Source organism: Megalopta genalis, chromosome 9 (assembly GCF_051020955.1).
Source record: "Megalopta genalis isolate 19385.01 chromosome 9, iyMegGena1_principal, whole genome shotgun sequence".
Taxonomy (NCBI): domain Eukaryota; kingdom Metazoa; phylum Arthropoda; class Insecta; order Hymenoptera; family Halictidae; genus Megalopta; species Megalopta genalis.
The window spans coordinates 18,951,695-18,966,651 of record NC_135021.1 but is presented as its reverse complement, the minus strand read 5'-3'; the positions used below and the strand labels follow the sequence as shown (position 1 = coordinate 18,966,651).

General features: G+C 32.1%; 2 protein-coding genes and 1 non-coding gene across 6 annotated transcripts; 2 read left to right on the top strand and 1 right to left on the bottom strand.

The window, feature by feature from the left end:
• Positions 1-513: 513 nt before the first annotated feature.
• On the bottom strand, positions 514-9,678 carry LOC117224529 (uncharacterized). Of its 4 annotated transcripts, none has more exons than XM_033477521.2 (9): positions 9,150-9,676; positions 8,934-9,076; positions 8,816-8,839; positions 4,534-7,952; positions 3,891-4,428; positions 3,581-3,823; positions 3,113-3,299; positions 2,965-3,036; positions 514-2,740 (listed from the first exon to the last, which is right to left on the bottom strand). In XM_033477521.2, the coding sequence occupies exons 1-9, from the start codon at positions 9,241-9,243 to the stop codon at positions 2,211-2,213; spliced, it is 5,250 nt and encodes a 1,749-aa protein (XP_033333412.1). In that variant the 5' UTR covers positions 9,244-9,676; the 3' UTR covers positions 514-2,210. The 4 variants fall into 4 exon arrangements, with proteins under 4 accessions (XP_033333412.1, XP_033333415.1, XP_076380716.1 ...); XM_033477524.2 differs by having other exon boundaries at positions 3,173-3,299; positions 9,150-9,675; XM_076524601.1 differs by lacking the exon at positions 8,816-8,839.
• A 1,109-nt stretch (positions 9,679-10,787) lies between these two features.
• On the top strand, positions 10,788-10,859 carry TRNAQ-UUG (transfer RNA glutamine (anticodon UUG)). The gene has a single exon. It is a non-coding gene; the product is annotated as a tRNA-Gln (tRNA).
• A 1,994-nt stretch (positions 10,860-12,853) lies between these two features.
• On the top strand, positions 12,854-14,895 carry Dph1 (diphthamide biosynthesis 1). The gene is made up of 4 exons (XM_033477559.2): positions 12,854-13,419; positions 13,764-14,071; positions 14,178-14,561; positions 14,641-14,895. Exons 1-4 carry the CDS (start codon positions 13,107-13,109, stop codon positions 14,869-14,871), a joined length of 1,236 nt encoding a protein of 411 aa, XP_033333450.2. The 5' UTR covers positions 12,854-13,106; the 3' UTR covers positions 14,872-14,895.
• The last annotated feature ends 62 nt before the right edge of the window (positions 14,896-14,957 follow it).

The following is a 14,957-nucleotide window of genomic DNA, read 5'->3' as shown; positions in this document are numbered from 1 at the left end:
CTATTATCTAAAAATTTCATTCAAGTTCTCTATTAGGTGATAATGTATCTGAATAATACCATGATTACCAAATACTATCTAATAAAAATTCTGTAGATTCATAAACTAGAAACCATTAGCTAAAATGTAGCTTACACGGATTTTCGAACATTTTAATAATAGTAATCGAGACTCCTATGGGGCGAAAAGTACAAGTCGAATATCGCGCCATGTGTTTGAGTGGAGCGCTAGGCGTACGCATGCGCGAAAAAGTGCGGTAAAGTGACCGGCTTAGATTTCTCGTCCGTGTGGGCACACAATAGCGCCCGCTGGTTTCGTTCTGTCTCTCTCAATCATCTCCTGTTCTCTTGCTAAAGCAACTGCGCGGAGCTGGATGCGCTTAAAAAGGTGGGCGCTTAAAATGAAGAGGCAAAAATCGCTTACTATGAAGAGGCAGTACTGTAAAATGCAGGATGCAAAGAATTACGGAATTGGTAATTTATGGTATAGGAAATAATAACAATGAGACACACGTTCTGAGCAATTAAGTCTCTGTTCTGTATAACAATATATTAATTGTTCTCTATTAATATTCTATATGTATATTATAATGAGCACTGAGTTAGCGGTATTAATAATAATCCTAATAGTAGAAATCACGTAATGATTGCTGTACTACTAACAGTAATTGTAGAATGCAAATTTCTTAATTTCACGTATTAATCTGAATAAAATGCGATAGTGCAAGTACCAAATATGTTAACTTATTATTTTGGGAGGATTCAGTTATTATAGCAATCCATCCTGCATTTATACGATCTTTTTTTTTCGTTATAGCAATATTGAAAGCTTCCGCAAAGTATTTCTTATGTGAATCACTTAATAATTATTAATGTATCATTGGTATTTGTCATTTTCTACATAGCATATTCTCAAATAAATATCCCGTACTCTTCGTCAAGTAATTATTTAATACTCTATTGACATTATAAACACCTTCTTTCTTGTGCACTTTCGTACATTCAGACTTTATAGTGTCGTTATTTTTTTGTAAAAAATTATCTAAACATTAAAAATTGTTAAAAAGGCTACTTTAGGTGCTTATAAAGTGTTATTTAAAAATATTTAAAAGTAAGATGTAACAAAATATCGTAGCACATGATTATTATTTTTTTTGTGTGCTATTTCATCTGGTTGAGTTAACTTGATCGAATAAATTGAAGTAAAAGTGCACGCATTTGTCAATCACAGTTCTAATAACAGTAAAAGTCAATACAATACATATTTATAAAAAAATTATTTATGTTTCAATAATATAATCTTTATCTAAAAACCGACTTTGCATCAATGTACTATTTCTTGTTGTACATTGTAATACTTTTAGAGTAGAGAGCTATTATTTACTTGTCTAATCTTACAACAGATATTGGAGAACCCATGAATTCAGAAATCACAATACTTTATGTGTAAGTAGAATAATCTTTCTATAAACACAATTCTATTCTTTGTTTAGCATATAATAGCATATAATTTTAAAAGATGAAATTATCGCTGAAATTAATGTATATTTAATTCCCAATATTAGGTCTGTATTAAGAATTACCATACTTGTACACAAAGCGTCATAATATTTCAAATTTATGGGTTGTCTAAACTCTCTTGTTAATATAATACAATGAAACATATCGTATCTAAAGATAACAATAACAAAAAATCAATGTGAATAATTGTCATATATCATCAATTAAAATAATAACATTAACTTACACAGGCACTAATCCTCGTATAACAATTATATACTGAATGATTTTTAATCAATATTTACACGCGAAACGAAACCTTTCGATAGTTTTGATGTAGCCTTTACAAATCGATTGTCAACTATTCAAGTAGCTATTTCATATTTGCATTACCGCTGTGAAGCTAATTGTATAAAAAATTATGTTAATCTTAAAGTCTATTTATATATTGATACACTTCTATACAACAAAAAAATTTTTCATACTTAACTACGAAATACTATGGACAATCGATGAAATTTTAGCCGTAAAATAAAAAGTTGCTACATTTTTTATGTACACATAGAGCCTTATGTATAATATTCAAGAATCAATTTACATACAATGATCTCGTTGGTTTGAGATATCATTGTAATTTTGCAAAGAAATTATTTCGGACGGACTTCGGATAAAGTATTTCCTTTAAAAATTTACAATTGGCTTTGCGATACGTTAGTCGTCGATTAAAACACTGCACTTATCGGTGGGTTCAACATTTCTCTGGCTATCACATTGGACACTTTTTGAAGAAGCTGGATCAAGACTTCTCTCTTGTCGAATATCACGGAGAGGCACCATTGGTAAAAGATCATGGTTCGAGGAGTTCGATAGGATGCATTGATTTTCAGTAAAGTCTACATTTTCCGCTGTTTCCACGACCTTATCCTTCTCTTCCAATTGTTCAATATCATCCTCTTTTAACTGTTTAACGAGAAATGACGGTGTGCCGTTCGTAGACAAATTTAATTTCAAACGATCCCTCGTGTGTCTGAGTTCTCCTAACTGATGTTGCTGACTGTGCCCGTAATCACTCATCAATTCCATTCTATTCTGCTGTACTACTTGATGGCCGCTGTCTACTTCGTCTGATTCTTCATTAGCCGATGTAGAAGCACCAGGAAAGAATTGACTTACATATTTACTGTCACTAGTTTGAAATTGAAATGGACGATTTGAACTGCTCACAAAAAATTCCTCGTTTCCTAAAAGAAAATCAATTTTATATTATATGAATGATATTTAAAATTAAAATTAAATATAAAACTGATTTTCATTGAGATTACAGATTATACTACCTTCATATGCAAAGAAAATATACTAATAGTTAAGTAAGTTAAATATATTAGTAGAGATAGAGAAAAAAGAGAAAGAATGACTTTTACATAGATTTTACTATATTCAAAAGAGTGCAAATAGTAACACATACCTGTATGGTTACCATCATCATAATCCAGTGGATACAGATCTAATCGTGGCTCATCTAGCATTTCCTCCCAATCTGAAAAGGAAACAGATACACTTGTACCAAAATGAAATTATGTTCTTAGGAATTTATATCTGTACATAAAAATTACTTAAGGATAATGCTGAGCTACTACAATATTCTAAGCTAATGTGTTTATTAGACACACTACCAGCATATGAAGTAGGCTCCCAGGTGGTAGATGTTTCTCCTTGAGTATCGGTAGCTAATGTTTCCTTCGGATATTCGTATACGCAGTGATAGCGTTGCTTCTTGAACCAAACACTCTTCTTTTGATCCTGGACAAATCGCACATTGTCGATCCGATAAAAATGGTTAAGCTATATCTATATTTAACATATATTTAATATGTGAAAAGTACATTTGCTAAATACCTCAAATTAAATCTGGAATAGAAACATTCATCAGAAGAAGATTAAAATTATATACGTTACTCTATGTACAAATGAATGATACACCTACCGAATCGTCCTAGCCGCGAAATTGAAGACAAAAATTTATAAATGTTTATGCTAGATTAAGAAAAATCAGTGACAATAATAGCTGTCATAAAGCTTACGCCAGATTTTAATGTTTTGTCTGGAGATCTTAATGCGGAACGATGCGGAGCTAATGTTGCGTTCCAAGCTGAAGGTGTAAATTCTTCTTCCTCCTCATCTTCCTCTTCCTCTTCCTCTTCTTCTTCATCTTCTTCCTCTTCTTCTGCATCCATCTCATCTTCGATATCAACAGCTGACCCTTCGCTATTACTTGCCAACATGCTTCGAGTTTGAACTTGTTCAACATGCGGTTCATTGTACCTCTAAAAGACGTAAAATTATCACTGTTTTGAAGATCGCATTACGTTTAATACATAAACATCAATTTACCTTCCAAACAAATTCTCCAGAACTAGAACTGTTATCTTCATCCTCATCTTCTTCATCCTCCTCCTCCTCTTCTTCTTCTTCATCTTCATCTTGACTGCCCCACCCATGTTCAGTTCCAAAACTTGTTGACATTAATCCATCCTCTACCGGTAAAGGCAATGGAAGTGGGAAAGGTGGAGGTAATTGTTGCCATTTAGATTCTTCTTCAGGACTGGGCAAAGGGGCCACTCCACTTCCAATCATAATATGTGACTTTTCATCGCGAGAACGTACTACCGAACAGTTATAGTCTAAATTTTCTTCTTCGGATAGGTCTCCATTGGTAGTATCTCGTTCATCGTCGTGCAATCTCTCTCCTAAACCTTCCAATAAAACCATTTTGTTTGTCCGAGTATCAACTAACAACACATCATCCGATACAGCTGATTCTCTTGAAGTGATTGACGTATCTCTAGAATTTGACATTAGGGACTCTGATGTAAGAGTACTTTCTCGTTCTTCTTGGATCGGACTTAGTGGAGTACCATATATGTTATACCTGTATGTGATAAATAAGTCCTTAATGTGGATGTATAAACAAACGATTAAGTTAATTTGTGATAACAAATATTTTAATTAAATAATTATAAGTATTAAGAGATACCTTATCGAAATACCCACTCCTCCGCTACCCTGATTCGACATCTCTTCATTATCTTCATCATCATCATCCCATTGTTTATTTTCAATGTCAGTAGATAGAGAAGGATTATCGTCATCATCATGCATCTCTAAAGGTTCTACAACAGACATTTGAGCACACGGCAATTTCTCTCTTAGTTCATTTCGAATTGCTGTCACAAACTCTTCTTCCATACCAAATGATACATAAGAATTATCACTACGTAAACTCATTGTAGAACTATCTTCCTCTTCATCATTTGTATTTGCATTTTGATTTTGGTATTTGTTTTCATCTTCATTTCTATTTTCACTTTCATTCTCAGTTTCACTTTTATTTTCAATTTCGTTTTCAGCTTCACTTCTATTTTCAATTTCGTTCTCAGTTTTATTTCTATTTTCACTTTTAGTTTCAGTACTATTTTCATTTTTACTTTCGTTTTCAATTTCAAACTTTTCGATTTCGTTTGCACTTTCAGATTTTTCAGTTTCGTTCTCAATTTTGTTTACATTCGGTAGATATTCTTCCAATGTCCTATGTGTATTCATACATTCCATATCCATCGATACAGAGTGATTTTGTAAGTCCGCAACTCTGTGATTCTGGATTGCATCTTTTAATGGTGAAGTAACGCTAATATTATTTGAATTTCTTACTTCTACATGTTCTTCACGTTTACATACAATATCTGCTTCTACTTCTTTCTCACCTTCTGACACTGATATTACAGTATTATTTTCTGTCGAATTAACGTTTACAGCACCGCCAACTTCTATTTCGACTATAGTATCTACAGTTTTCAAAGAATCGGATTCCTCATCATTTACTTGAAACATTCTGTCACCTGTACACTTAACAAGGGATAAGCTTTCTGTTACTTTTTCAGGACCTTGTAATGTTGCATAATATTCAGCATCGAGAATTGCGTCTAATTCAAATAAAATCTGTAACTGTTGTTCTTCTGTACATGTCGATGTGTTCATAGCAGAATCATTAACAGAAGATGCAGGAACCGAGGATGAACAAACATTTTCTTCTTCTTCGCAAGACTCTTTATCCCTGAAACCGGAATCAGAACTTTGTTCATCATCCGGAGTAGATAATTGCTTTCTTTCCTCTTCTTCATCATTAGGTATACATTGTCGTTCCATGTCAATATCATCAACATTAGAAAATTCATCACTCGTGTTATATGTAGAATATTTTGTTTGACATTGTGGCGTATTTTCTGTAGATACAGCAGTTACGATCAATTCTGGTGTATCATTACTTACTTGTTTAGTAGAAGGTTCTGTATATTGATTGAATTCACCTTCATACAAAAAACCAGGAACTTTCTTCTTTAAAACAGAATCTAATGCATGATTCCACAGTTCAACATCGACTATTTGATTTTCAAGTTCTTCATAATTAACAGAAAAATTATTAGAGAAGTAACTATTATCATTGTTTTCATGTTTAGATACATCGTTATATTGAGATTCAATGTTTTCCTGTAACGTTTCACAAGAAGACGCGACATCAGGTACAAAACGAAGAAGGGGTAAATCTGGATTTCCTTTTGACAGAAGTCTCAATACGTGTTTATCACTACGAGTTTCCACATTCGCATTTGCAGTAGGTGTAGCACTGTTTTCTGTGACAGATTCATCATCATCTAATGATAACCTTAAGATTGGCGTTTGACCCTGATCCATTGTTAACGTCAGTAGTTTAGGCCTTTCTGAAGTATCTAACATTTTGATCTTATGAGAAGTATTATTTGGCAAAGAATCTCGTAACTTTCTTAATGCTTCATCAAATTCATCCGTATGAACACTATGTCTAATGTCACTATCACTGCCACTAGCTGGTAATTTTTTCTTAACATATTTATCTGGTACTTGAGTTCCCATTGACACTTCTGCATCAGAATCAAGATCAATATGAACAAGCACCATTAGATCAGTAACAGATTTAGATTTTTCTTTCACCTTTTCAGTATAAACTCCTTGTTCAATTTGTCTTTTCCAACTTTCTTCTTCAGTTTCAGAGCTAGACTCATGATGGACAACTATATTTTTAACATTTGGTACATTCTTTACAGGCTCGCATGGTCCAAGACGAAATGAAGATTGCCGTGGTGTGTCATCAACGATTGTAGTCCAGTAGTCTGAATCAATGCTACCTCTAAGATCTTGTAAGCTAGCACTGCGAATGTGTTTAATTTTATTCACTCGTAAACTTTCCCATCTTTGATCAAAGTCTAAATAGTCTGTATATTCATTCAAAAGGATTTGCTTCACTTCATCCAATGTTGATCTCTTTTGCGGTTTTGAATCCAAACATAATTGAATTGCTTGAAGTATATTTGATGCACACCCTTCCAAGTAGGTCTGTAATACTTGTGTACCATTTGGCAAAGAATCAGTTCTTAGAGATAACAGCATTTGAATAACTTGCTCATCGCTCTTATCGTTGTATGGTTTGCTTCCCCAAGTAGCAATTTCCCAAAGAAAAATACCGTAACTCCACATATTTGCTTGAGGTGTAATCTCTCTTGTTTCAATAGTAGTATCTGTACATTCGATGCTTTCTGGTGCTGACCATCTTATAGGTAATGCACGATCTCCTACTACATAATAATCTTCAGGATATTTTTCTACACCAGTCCCATAATCTCCTAATTTCGCTGATAAATCTGATGCTACTAAACAATTTCTTGCAGATAAATCTGTATGCACAAACCCATAATCATGCATATGTTTCAAACCAGCTGCGATATCTAGTGCCATTCGAATTGGAATATTTTCTTTAATAAGTGCATTTTGAGATTTTAAATCATAATTTGATAATAGAAACCGTTTAAGATCACCTACTGGACAAGATTCAAATATTAATAAGTATGGATCGGTGTCTAGACAAAGACCCAACAAAGTCAAAATATTTTGATGTTGTAGCTTCAAATATGGCGTTGCTTCACCAAGAAACCAAGCCTTCTCTTTTGTGGTAGCTTCTTCTGTGAGAATTCTTACAACTACACCTCCATTCTTTGATATCCTTTTACATTCTTCCAAGTCTGCACGACCTTCTACAACTTTTCCGAACCAACCATGACCTAATTCTCTCAAATATTTTAACTTTTCTCTAGGCACAGATAACTCCTGTGCATCAAACCAATCGCGACAGTGTTCTGGTAAAGTATTAGGATCAGAATCACGTTCTTCAAAAAATGATGTTGATAGTGGTAATGGTTTAAGTTTCGAGGAATTTTTAGATCCGGATATAATATGATCTACAGGTAGAGGCTCAAACTGAACTCTATCTGCAATAGTTAACATACGAGGAACATCTAATTCTAATCCTTCGATAGTGTGCTCAAGTGCTGACTCCGGTCCAATGTTGTTTCCGTCTTTGAATTCCTAAAATATAAAATATTTAACATTTTTACTAGATTATTTTACCAAAAGTAAACAAAAACAAGCATTCTAACGGTAAACAATCAAGATGCATTAAATACTAAATAATATAACATATGCATATATTCAGACATAGTTTTGATTGCAACATCTATAGCATTATATATATACAGAGTAATTCAGAGCATGTGGGAAATGCAGCACGATCTGACCTGACACATTAAAATAAGAAAAAAAGTTTATGTAAACATATAACTGATATGGTCTTGATTTTCAATTACAGTTTACTTTGTGTTACAACAATCTTTTGCATAGAAACAATGCAATTTTAAAGTTCGTTTGTCTGCATGGCTCAAATGTTATGCACAGTCATGTCGAAGCTAGAGATGGAGATATAATAAACAGAATTAAAATACACAATAAGCTATAATTTGAAAGTCAGATCATAATAGGTATATATTTATATTAATTTTTCTGCTTGTTTCAGTACGCTTAATCAGCCGCTGTCATTCTGCCCACAACTTTAGAATCAATCCATATTTCTATATATACTTTATTACTAATCGTGCAAATACTTGAAATAAAGAAAATAAAACAAAATTTATTACACATTTGGTATGTCGTTTCAATGTTAAGAAAGCTGACTTTTTGCACATTTAAAAGTACATAATAAATTTTGAGATATTAAATGACTATTATCACATGACTCTTTCCATAAGAATACTTCAAGATCACTTCGATCATTTATTTTATTTTAATTTTCTTTCAAATATTCAAATAAAAAGAGCCAACGGCAAAGTTCTCCAAAATCTATTTAATTAGTAATAATGCTCCAAAATTCACATTGTTTGTATCATCAATATTACCTGCTTGTACTTTTCTGCTGTATCCTACAATTAGAAACGTATGTATCATTCTTGAGACAGTAATCAATCGTACGACTTTTATCTGTCACATACATTATTGAGAATGACAATACATTACCTGGAATCCTTTCGGTCTTCTAGGTCTTCGACAACAAAGACATCCAACTAAAGTAAATGCTGCAGCAGTTATACTTAAAACAGCGATCATACACTGTATCCAATATCGTTCCCATCCTGATGTAATATGGATATATGAAAGATCTGTTGGAAACAAAGTAACCTCCAATTCGTTAAGTGTCATTAAAATGCACGTTAGATCAGGTCATGAGCATACCTGTTTGTATCGAAGATGATATAGGATAAGCTGTGAGTGTCGGTAGTCCCACCCAAAACAGCCAACATATCCAACATAATATAATATCCACCATCGCGCATTGAAGCTCTTTAATAATGATCGTGATCCGTTTAAGTCATTCTTAGAGTTTTCAGATTGATCGGAAGTTAAAGTGTAATTTTTCAGAAGCTGACAGATTTATTAAGTCGTAGCACGTTACAATTTTACGACATACATATCACAACTTTCCGTAATCTCATATTTCTAGTATATCTACACTTTATTGAAAACTAGCTTCGATCGTACGAAATGCTGTTAAATGACTCTGTCACAGCGACAATAAAATGTTGTAATAGTATGTAAAACAGAAATACACGTTTCTTAGGGAAACCACCTAGGCAAAGCATGATATGTATCGTGAAATGGATACAATACAATCAGCCACGGTCCGGTTAAAAGGTAGGTGTAAAATCACCACGCTTGCCAAACCCAGTTCTATTCTTGCCCCTCTATTCTCCTCCTCTCTTTCTCTCTCTCTACTTCCAATGCAGTGATATGAATCCATATACATACGTATATGTATGCATATATACGTGTATATATATATACATATGATCCAGTCTCTGACATTTTGATCAGCACTATATCTTATAATAGGTGATTGTCATAGAATTGGAGTATTAATCGATTCAAATTTGTAATTCAAATGATTAATTATCGTCTAATTATTGTTTAAAATCACGATTGATCTAGTCGTGATTAGTGATTGCGATTGTACAGATTAATTGTTGATCATCAATCGTTAATTACAAATGTTAATCGTTAAACATTAATTGTTAAGCTTTAATCGAAATTCGATCAAAATTACATTTGATTTATGAGCTTCCACTAAATTAAACATAACAAAATTATTTTCACGATACCTATTATTTTGATTATTTAAATTGTTATAACAAAATAACGAAAATATATTTGCAACAGTGACACTTAACAAAAATATGTAATGTAATACTTAATTGTTTATCCAATTGTCAATTCAATAATTAATTCAGTCATAAAAAATTTAATCGTTAATAGCAATTGATAATCGAATATTTTAACTGTAATCCTTAATGAAGTACTGTCTAATTCTGTACGTTGTCAACTGAAAAATGTTGAGTATATAAATTATTTACCGTTGTGTTTATTTTATTGGGAGTATAATGTGTAATATTGAAATTTGTAATTTTAATTCTTGGTAAATACTATTTAAAGATCGCAATTTAATCCACTTATTTATTATAAAGTAATAAGCACATTATTTAAATGCATTATTAATGATACAATTATTTTCATGTCAACTGTTTGTGTAACTAAATTTTAATATTATTCATCATTAATTAATATTTGAATATACGGTGTATATTTCCATATTATTATATATGTATACTGTTTTAAATAAATGTCTATAATAAATGATTTAAGTTAGAATAACCAATGATGACAAAAGTAAGTATAAAAAATGCTCTAAAGAAGTAAATAACAATAAAAATAATTAACAATTACGGAAGTGTATTTTTATATGTATTAAATTATCATATTTTAAAAAATGGTTAACTGTAGTTTAAGAGAGTAAAAATGAAAGGCATTGGTACATATGGTCCCATGGTGTAATGGTTAGCACTCTGGACTTTGAATCCAGCGATCCGAGTTCAAATCTCGGTGGGACCTAGGGATTTTTTTTAAATATATTTCGATATATAAAAATATATATTAATTATATAAACAATTAAACATAAAAATAAATACTTAGAAATTTGTTCGTACATTAAATTCTTCGTTAGTCCATTAAATTTTACATTGTTTCAAAAGTATAGGTTTTTTCTTTTAAAATTAATTGTACATACTTTCTATAATTAAGTATATTTGTAATATAATACAATACTCTTGGCTTATAATGTAACAATTACACATCTAACAATAATAAATATCATTAATAAATACAATTGTACATAATATGTAGTACCTGCATCTACATACATACGTATGTATATAATATACGAATTAGAATTATATATTTATATCAGATTCAGAGGGCACCAGTATCGATTACTGATTTGCAAATGAAATAGTTCTTGTTATGCTTCTTATTCTATTGCCATTTTTTGCAATAATGAACACCGATTAATTTACTTAAATGACTTACGAAATTTTCCTCAGTGTTCGGATGCTATAAACGCAAAGCATATTACAGTGCAGGCTTCAAAAAATAGTGGAAGCTACTACTATAATTATAAAACAATTGTTTTATTAGTTGTTACCGATGCAAAATATAAATTCATATAAAGAGAGGGCCATAATAAAGTGCTCGATTTAAAATGGCCACTATTTCTAATGCAATGAGAAAAATTCAACAATCGCAGCGAATATGTACTTAGGGCTAATAGGAAGGGATCATTCCTGCCAATAAGAGAAACGCGTTTACGCTCCTTCTGCGATGGCGTTAGAATGAATGGATTGGTGGAAATTAGTATTACACACTTTGCTTGCAGCGGACTTCTTCTGAGCAAGGCACAATGCATTACAAAACTGTTTCGTATTGCGATGGCAACTATCAGATAATCACATTAATTTGTTTCCATTTGATAGCGGGTCGCGTCACACAGACTATCAGATAGTTTACTATCAGACAGTCACTATCAAACGCATTGTGTGTGGCGAGAAGTACCTATCACTGTATACCTACTTCCGAGAGCAACTTGCGATAGTTCTACTCTGAAATGGCACGCTTCCCGAAATCCTCGCCTAACCTCCCACTTCCATCGGAAGGTGAACACTTAAGTAGTGAGAATGCGCCATGTGGGAAAATCGTGAACTACGCGCATCGTGTCGGCGCAAGCGTATCGCAGTCAGGGAAGTCGACAATCCCCTCTATTACCCCCTCTTCATTTTTATTAGTTAGGGGAACACTCACATTGCATCCTGTTGCTTCCGATGCCCCTAACGTCGATTACGGGGTTGTAGCCCTCAGCTTCCGACTTCGGACTCCGATCCAAGATGCCAATGCCACGTTTTCCGACGCTATTCATTTGTTGTCTTGCTTTCGAATGATGAACAGTGCGTCTCATAACCTCGATTCGATGTATTTTTACTACGTGAAACTTGTTATTAATATAGAATAAATTAATGTTATTGTTTGCTGTTATCGTTATGTATTCATACAAATTCTAGCTTGTTATTTCTTTATCTTTTTACACTTTTTCACATGTATGTATATATGTGTGCTACATATCATATATCGTAGCTGAATCCGGAATCTCTAAGCGAATTTATAACAAAAATGCCCCCCCCCCCCCTCGCCGCGACTACAACCTCTCCCTCACATTAAATTCCCCTACTATCCGAATTACTATGTATGTAATTATATTCCAAATTCTAAATAAATAAATATAGCAATCTAATTTAAAAGTTTAGATGTAGTGTCTTGTCACAAGACATTATAATTGATAATTCGATAGCATTATAAATATTAGACATTTAATATAGAAATTTATTTAATTATTTTTTTTTAAAGGCAATGAATTTAGTAAGACGAAATGTTGTAAATGGCAATACACTTCGAATCGAAGATCGATTCGTAATTTAAAAAATCAATTTGTTTCAAAATTGATTCCATTCCTACACTGCGGATTACGTCACATAATGTTCATAGTTCATATCTCACATTTGACTCTGACTTCGTTCAACATATAATGTGATCATATGAATGTGATGATTGGTCATAACATAACCTCTACGTAATGTGTTAATTTAAATAGTTGTAAAATATAATAATATCGTTTTACTACAGTTATTAAAAGTAAAAAAGAAAATAATTTTAATTTATGAATATTGTATATGATATAAATATCGTGTTTATAAAACAAGAAATCTAGACGAAACTGTGACTAATCAAAATTAATAATAAAATCTTCAATTATGGCTGAGGATTGCAATTCGGTTGTGATAGTTAAAGCAAAACCAGTACGTAAAATTTTTAAAGCACCGGTTAAAATAAATAAAATTCCAGAGGAAATTTTAAACAATCCTCTATTAAATGCAGCGATTGCTGCGCTACCTAATAATTATAATTTTGAAATCCACAAATCCGTATGGAGAATCAAAGAAGTAAAAGCTAAAAGGGTTGCGTTACAAATGCCAGAAGGACTTTTAATGTATGCCACAACTATAGCTGATATTATAGAAGAATTCACAAGTGCTGAAGCTGTTATAATGGGAGATGTGACTTACGGTAAAGAATTTTTGTTTATTTAAGATATAAGGAGGTATTTGCTTGAAAATACATCTTGACAATGGGAATAATATAATGGACAAGCATTTACTATGATAGAAAAGATGATAGGAATGGATCGACAATGTTTCTAACTTATTTATGTTAGGGCTGTTACTTTGAACGAATGCGCTGTTAGAATGTTTGTGCAATAAAGAATATTGCATAATCTGAGAAAATCCTATTGGCAAAATAATTTGGGACCTCTTTATTGATAAAATAAAGTCCACTCTTTAGAGTTAATTTGAACAAATATCTCTTTAACTCTGTTGAAATATATATTTACATTAAAATATTTTATATAGGAGCATGTTGCGTAGACGACTTCACAGCTAAAGCATTAAATGCAGATTTTTTAATTCATTACGGTCATTCTTGTTTGATACCTATTGATCAAACAGTTGGAATTAAAGTACTTTATATATTCGTAAACATTAAAATTGATGCTTCGCATTGCATTGAGTGTTTACAAGCCACGCTACCGATTACGACAAAAATAGCTCTTGTAAGCACTATTCAGTTTGTTGGAACTTTACAAGCAATTGCAGTAGAAATGAAGAAACATGGGTATGAAGTATCTACGCCACAAAGTAAACCACTAAGTCCCGGAGAGGTACTTGTATTCTTCTATACATATAGTAAAATTGAAGTAAATTATAGTTTTATATTATGCTGTGCAAAATGAACTTGAGCTTCATATTTCATATTTTAAATCACAGATTTTAGGTTGCACAGCACCACAAATTCGATGCGCTAATGTTGTTGTTTATGTCGGCGATGGTCGATTTCACTTAGAAGCAGTAATGATCGCTAATCCAAAACTAAGAGCATTTCGTTATGATCCGTATGAGAAAAAACTGACCGAAGAATTTTATAATCATGAAGAAATGCTGAGAACTAGATTATCAGCTATAAATAATGTGAAAGATAGTGGTACATTTGGATTGGTTCTAGGCACTTTAGGCAGACAAGGAAGTCTCAATGTATTAAAAAATATAGAAAATAAAATCAAATTACTAGGAAAGGAAAATGTTATTATATTACTGTCTGAAATATTTCCGGATAAAATTAAACTATTCAAGGATGTTGATGCTTTTATACAGGTAATATTACTTTATGTCCATGAATTTTCATTTTTAAACAAAAACATAACAATATTTCATACGAAAAATTCTTTAATAGATTGCATGCCCACGATTAAGTATAGACTGGGGTACAGCTTTCGAAAAACCATTTCTTACACCTTATGAGGGAGCTGTTGCTTTAAAAATGATAAGCTTTAATACTGATAAACCATACCCTATGGACTATTATGCTGCTACTAGTCTTGGACCATGGACCCCTAATCATAAAGAATCTGAGTTAGAAAAACAGACTGAGACTTGTTGTGGCAAATGTAAAGATAATACATAAATAATAAAGGTCAATTTATATGTACATTTATATTGTTACAATTTCTCAGTTGGTTAAAATTTGTACATTTTTAAATTTTTATTTTA

Excerpts from the sequence above, each read along its gene's own strand:
- LOC117224529 (XM_033477521.2), bottom strand. The coding sequence starts at position 9,243 with ATGGTGGATATTATATTATGTTGGATATGTTGGCTGTTTTGGGTGGGA. Across the intron at positions 8,840-8,933 it reads GAAGACCGAAAGGATTCCAG|GATACAGCAGAAAAGTACAA; the intron begins GTAATGTATTGT and ends TTCTAATTGTAG. Across the intron at positions 4,429-4,533 it reads GGAGTGGGTATTTCGATAAG|GTATAACATATATGGTACTC; the intron begins GTATCTCTTAAT and ends TATCACATACAG.
- Dph1 (XM_033477559.2), top strand. The coding sequence starts at position 13,107 with ATGGCTGAGGATTGCAATTCGGTTGTGATAGTTAAAGCAAAACCAGTA. Across the intron at positions 13,420-13,763 it reads AATGGGAGATGTGACTTACG|GAGCATGTTGCGTAGACGAC; the intron begins GTAAAGAATTTT and ends TATTTTATATAG. Across the intron at positions 14,562-14,640 it reads ATGTTGATGCTTTTATACAG|ATTGCATGCCCACGATTAAG; the intron begins GTAATATTACTT and ends ATTCTTTAATAG.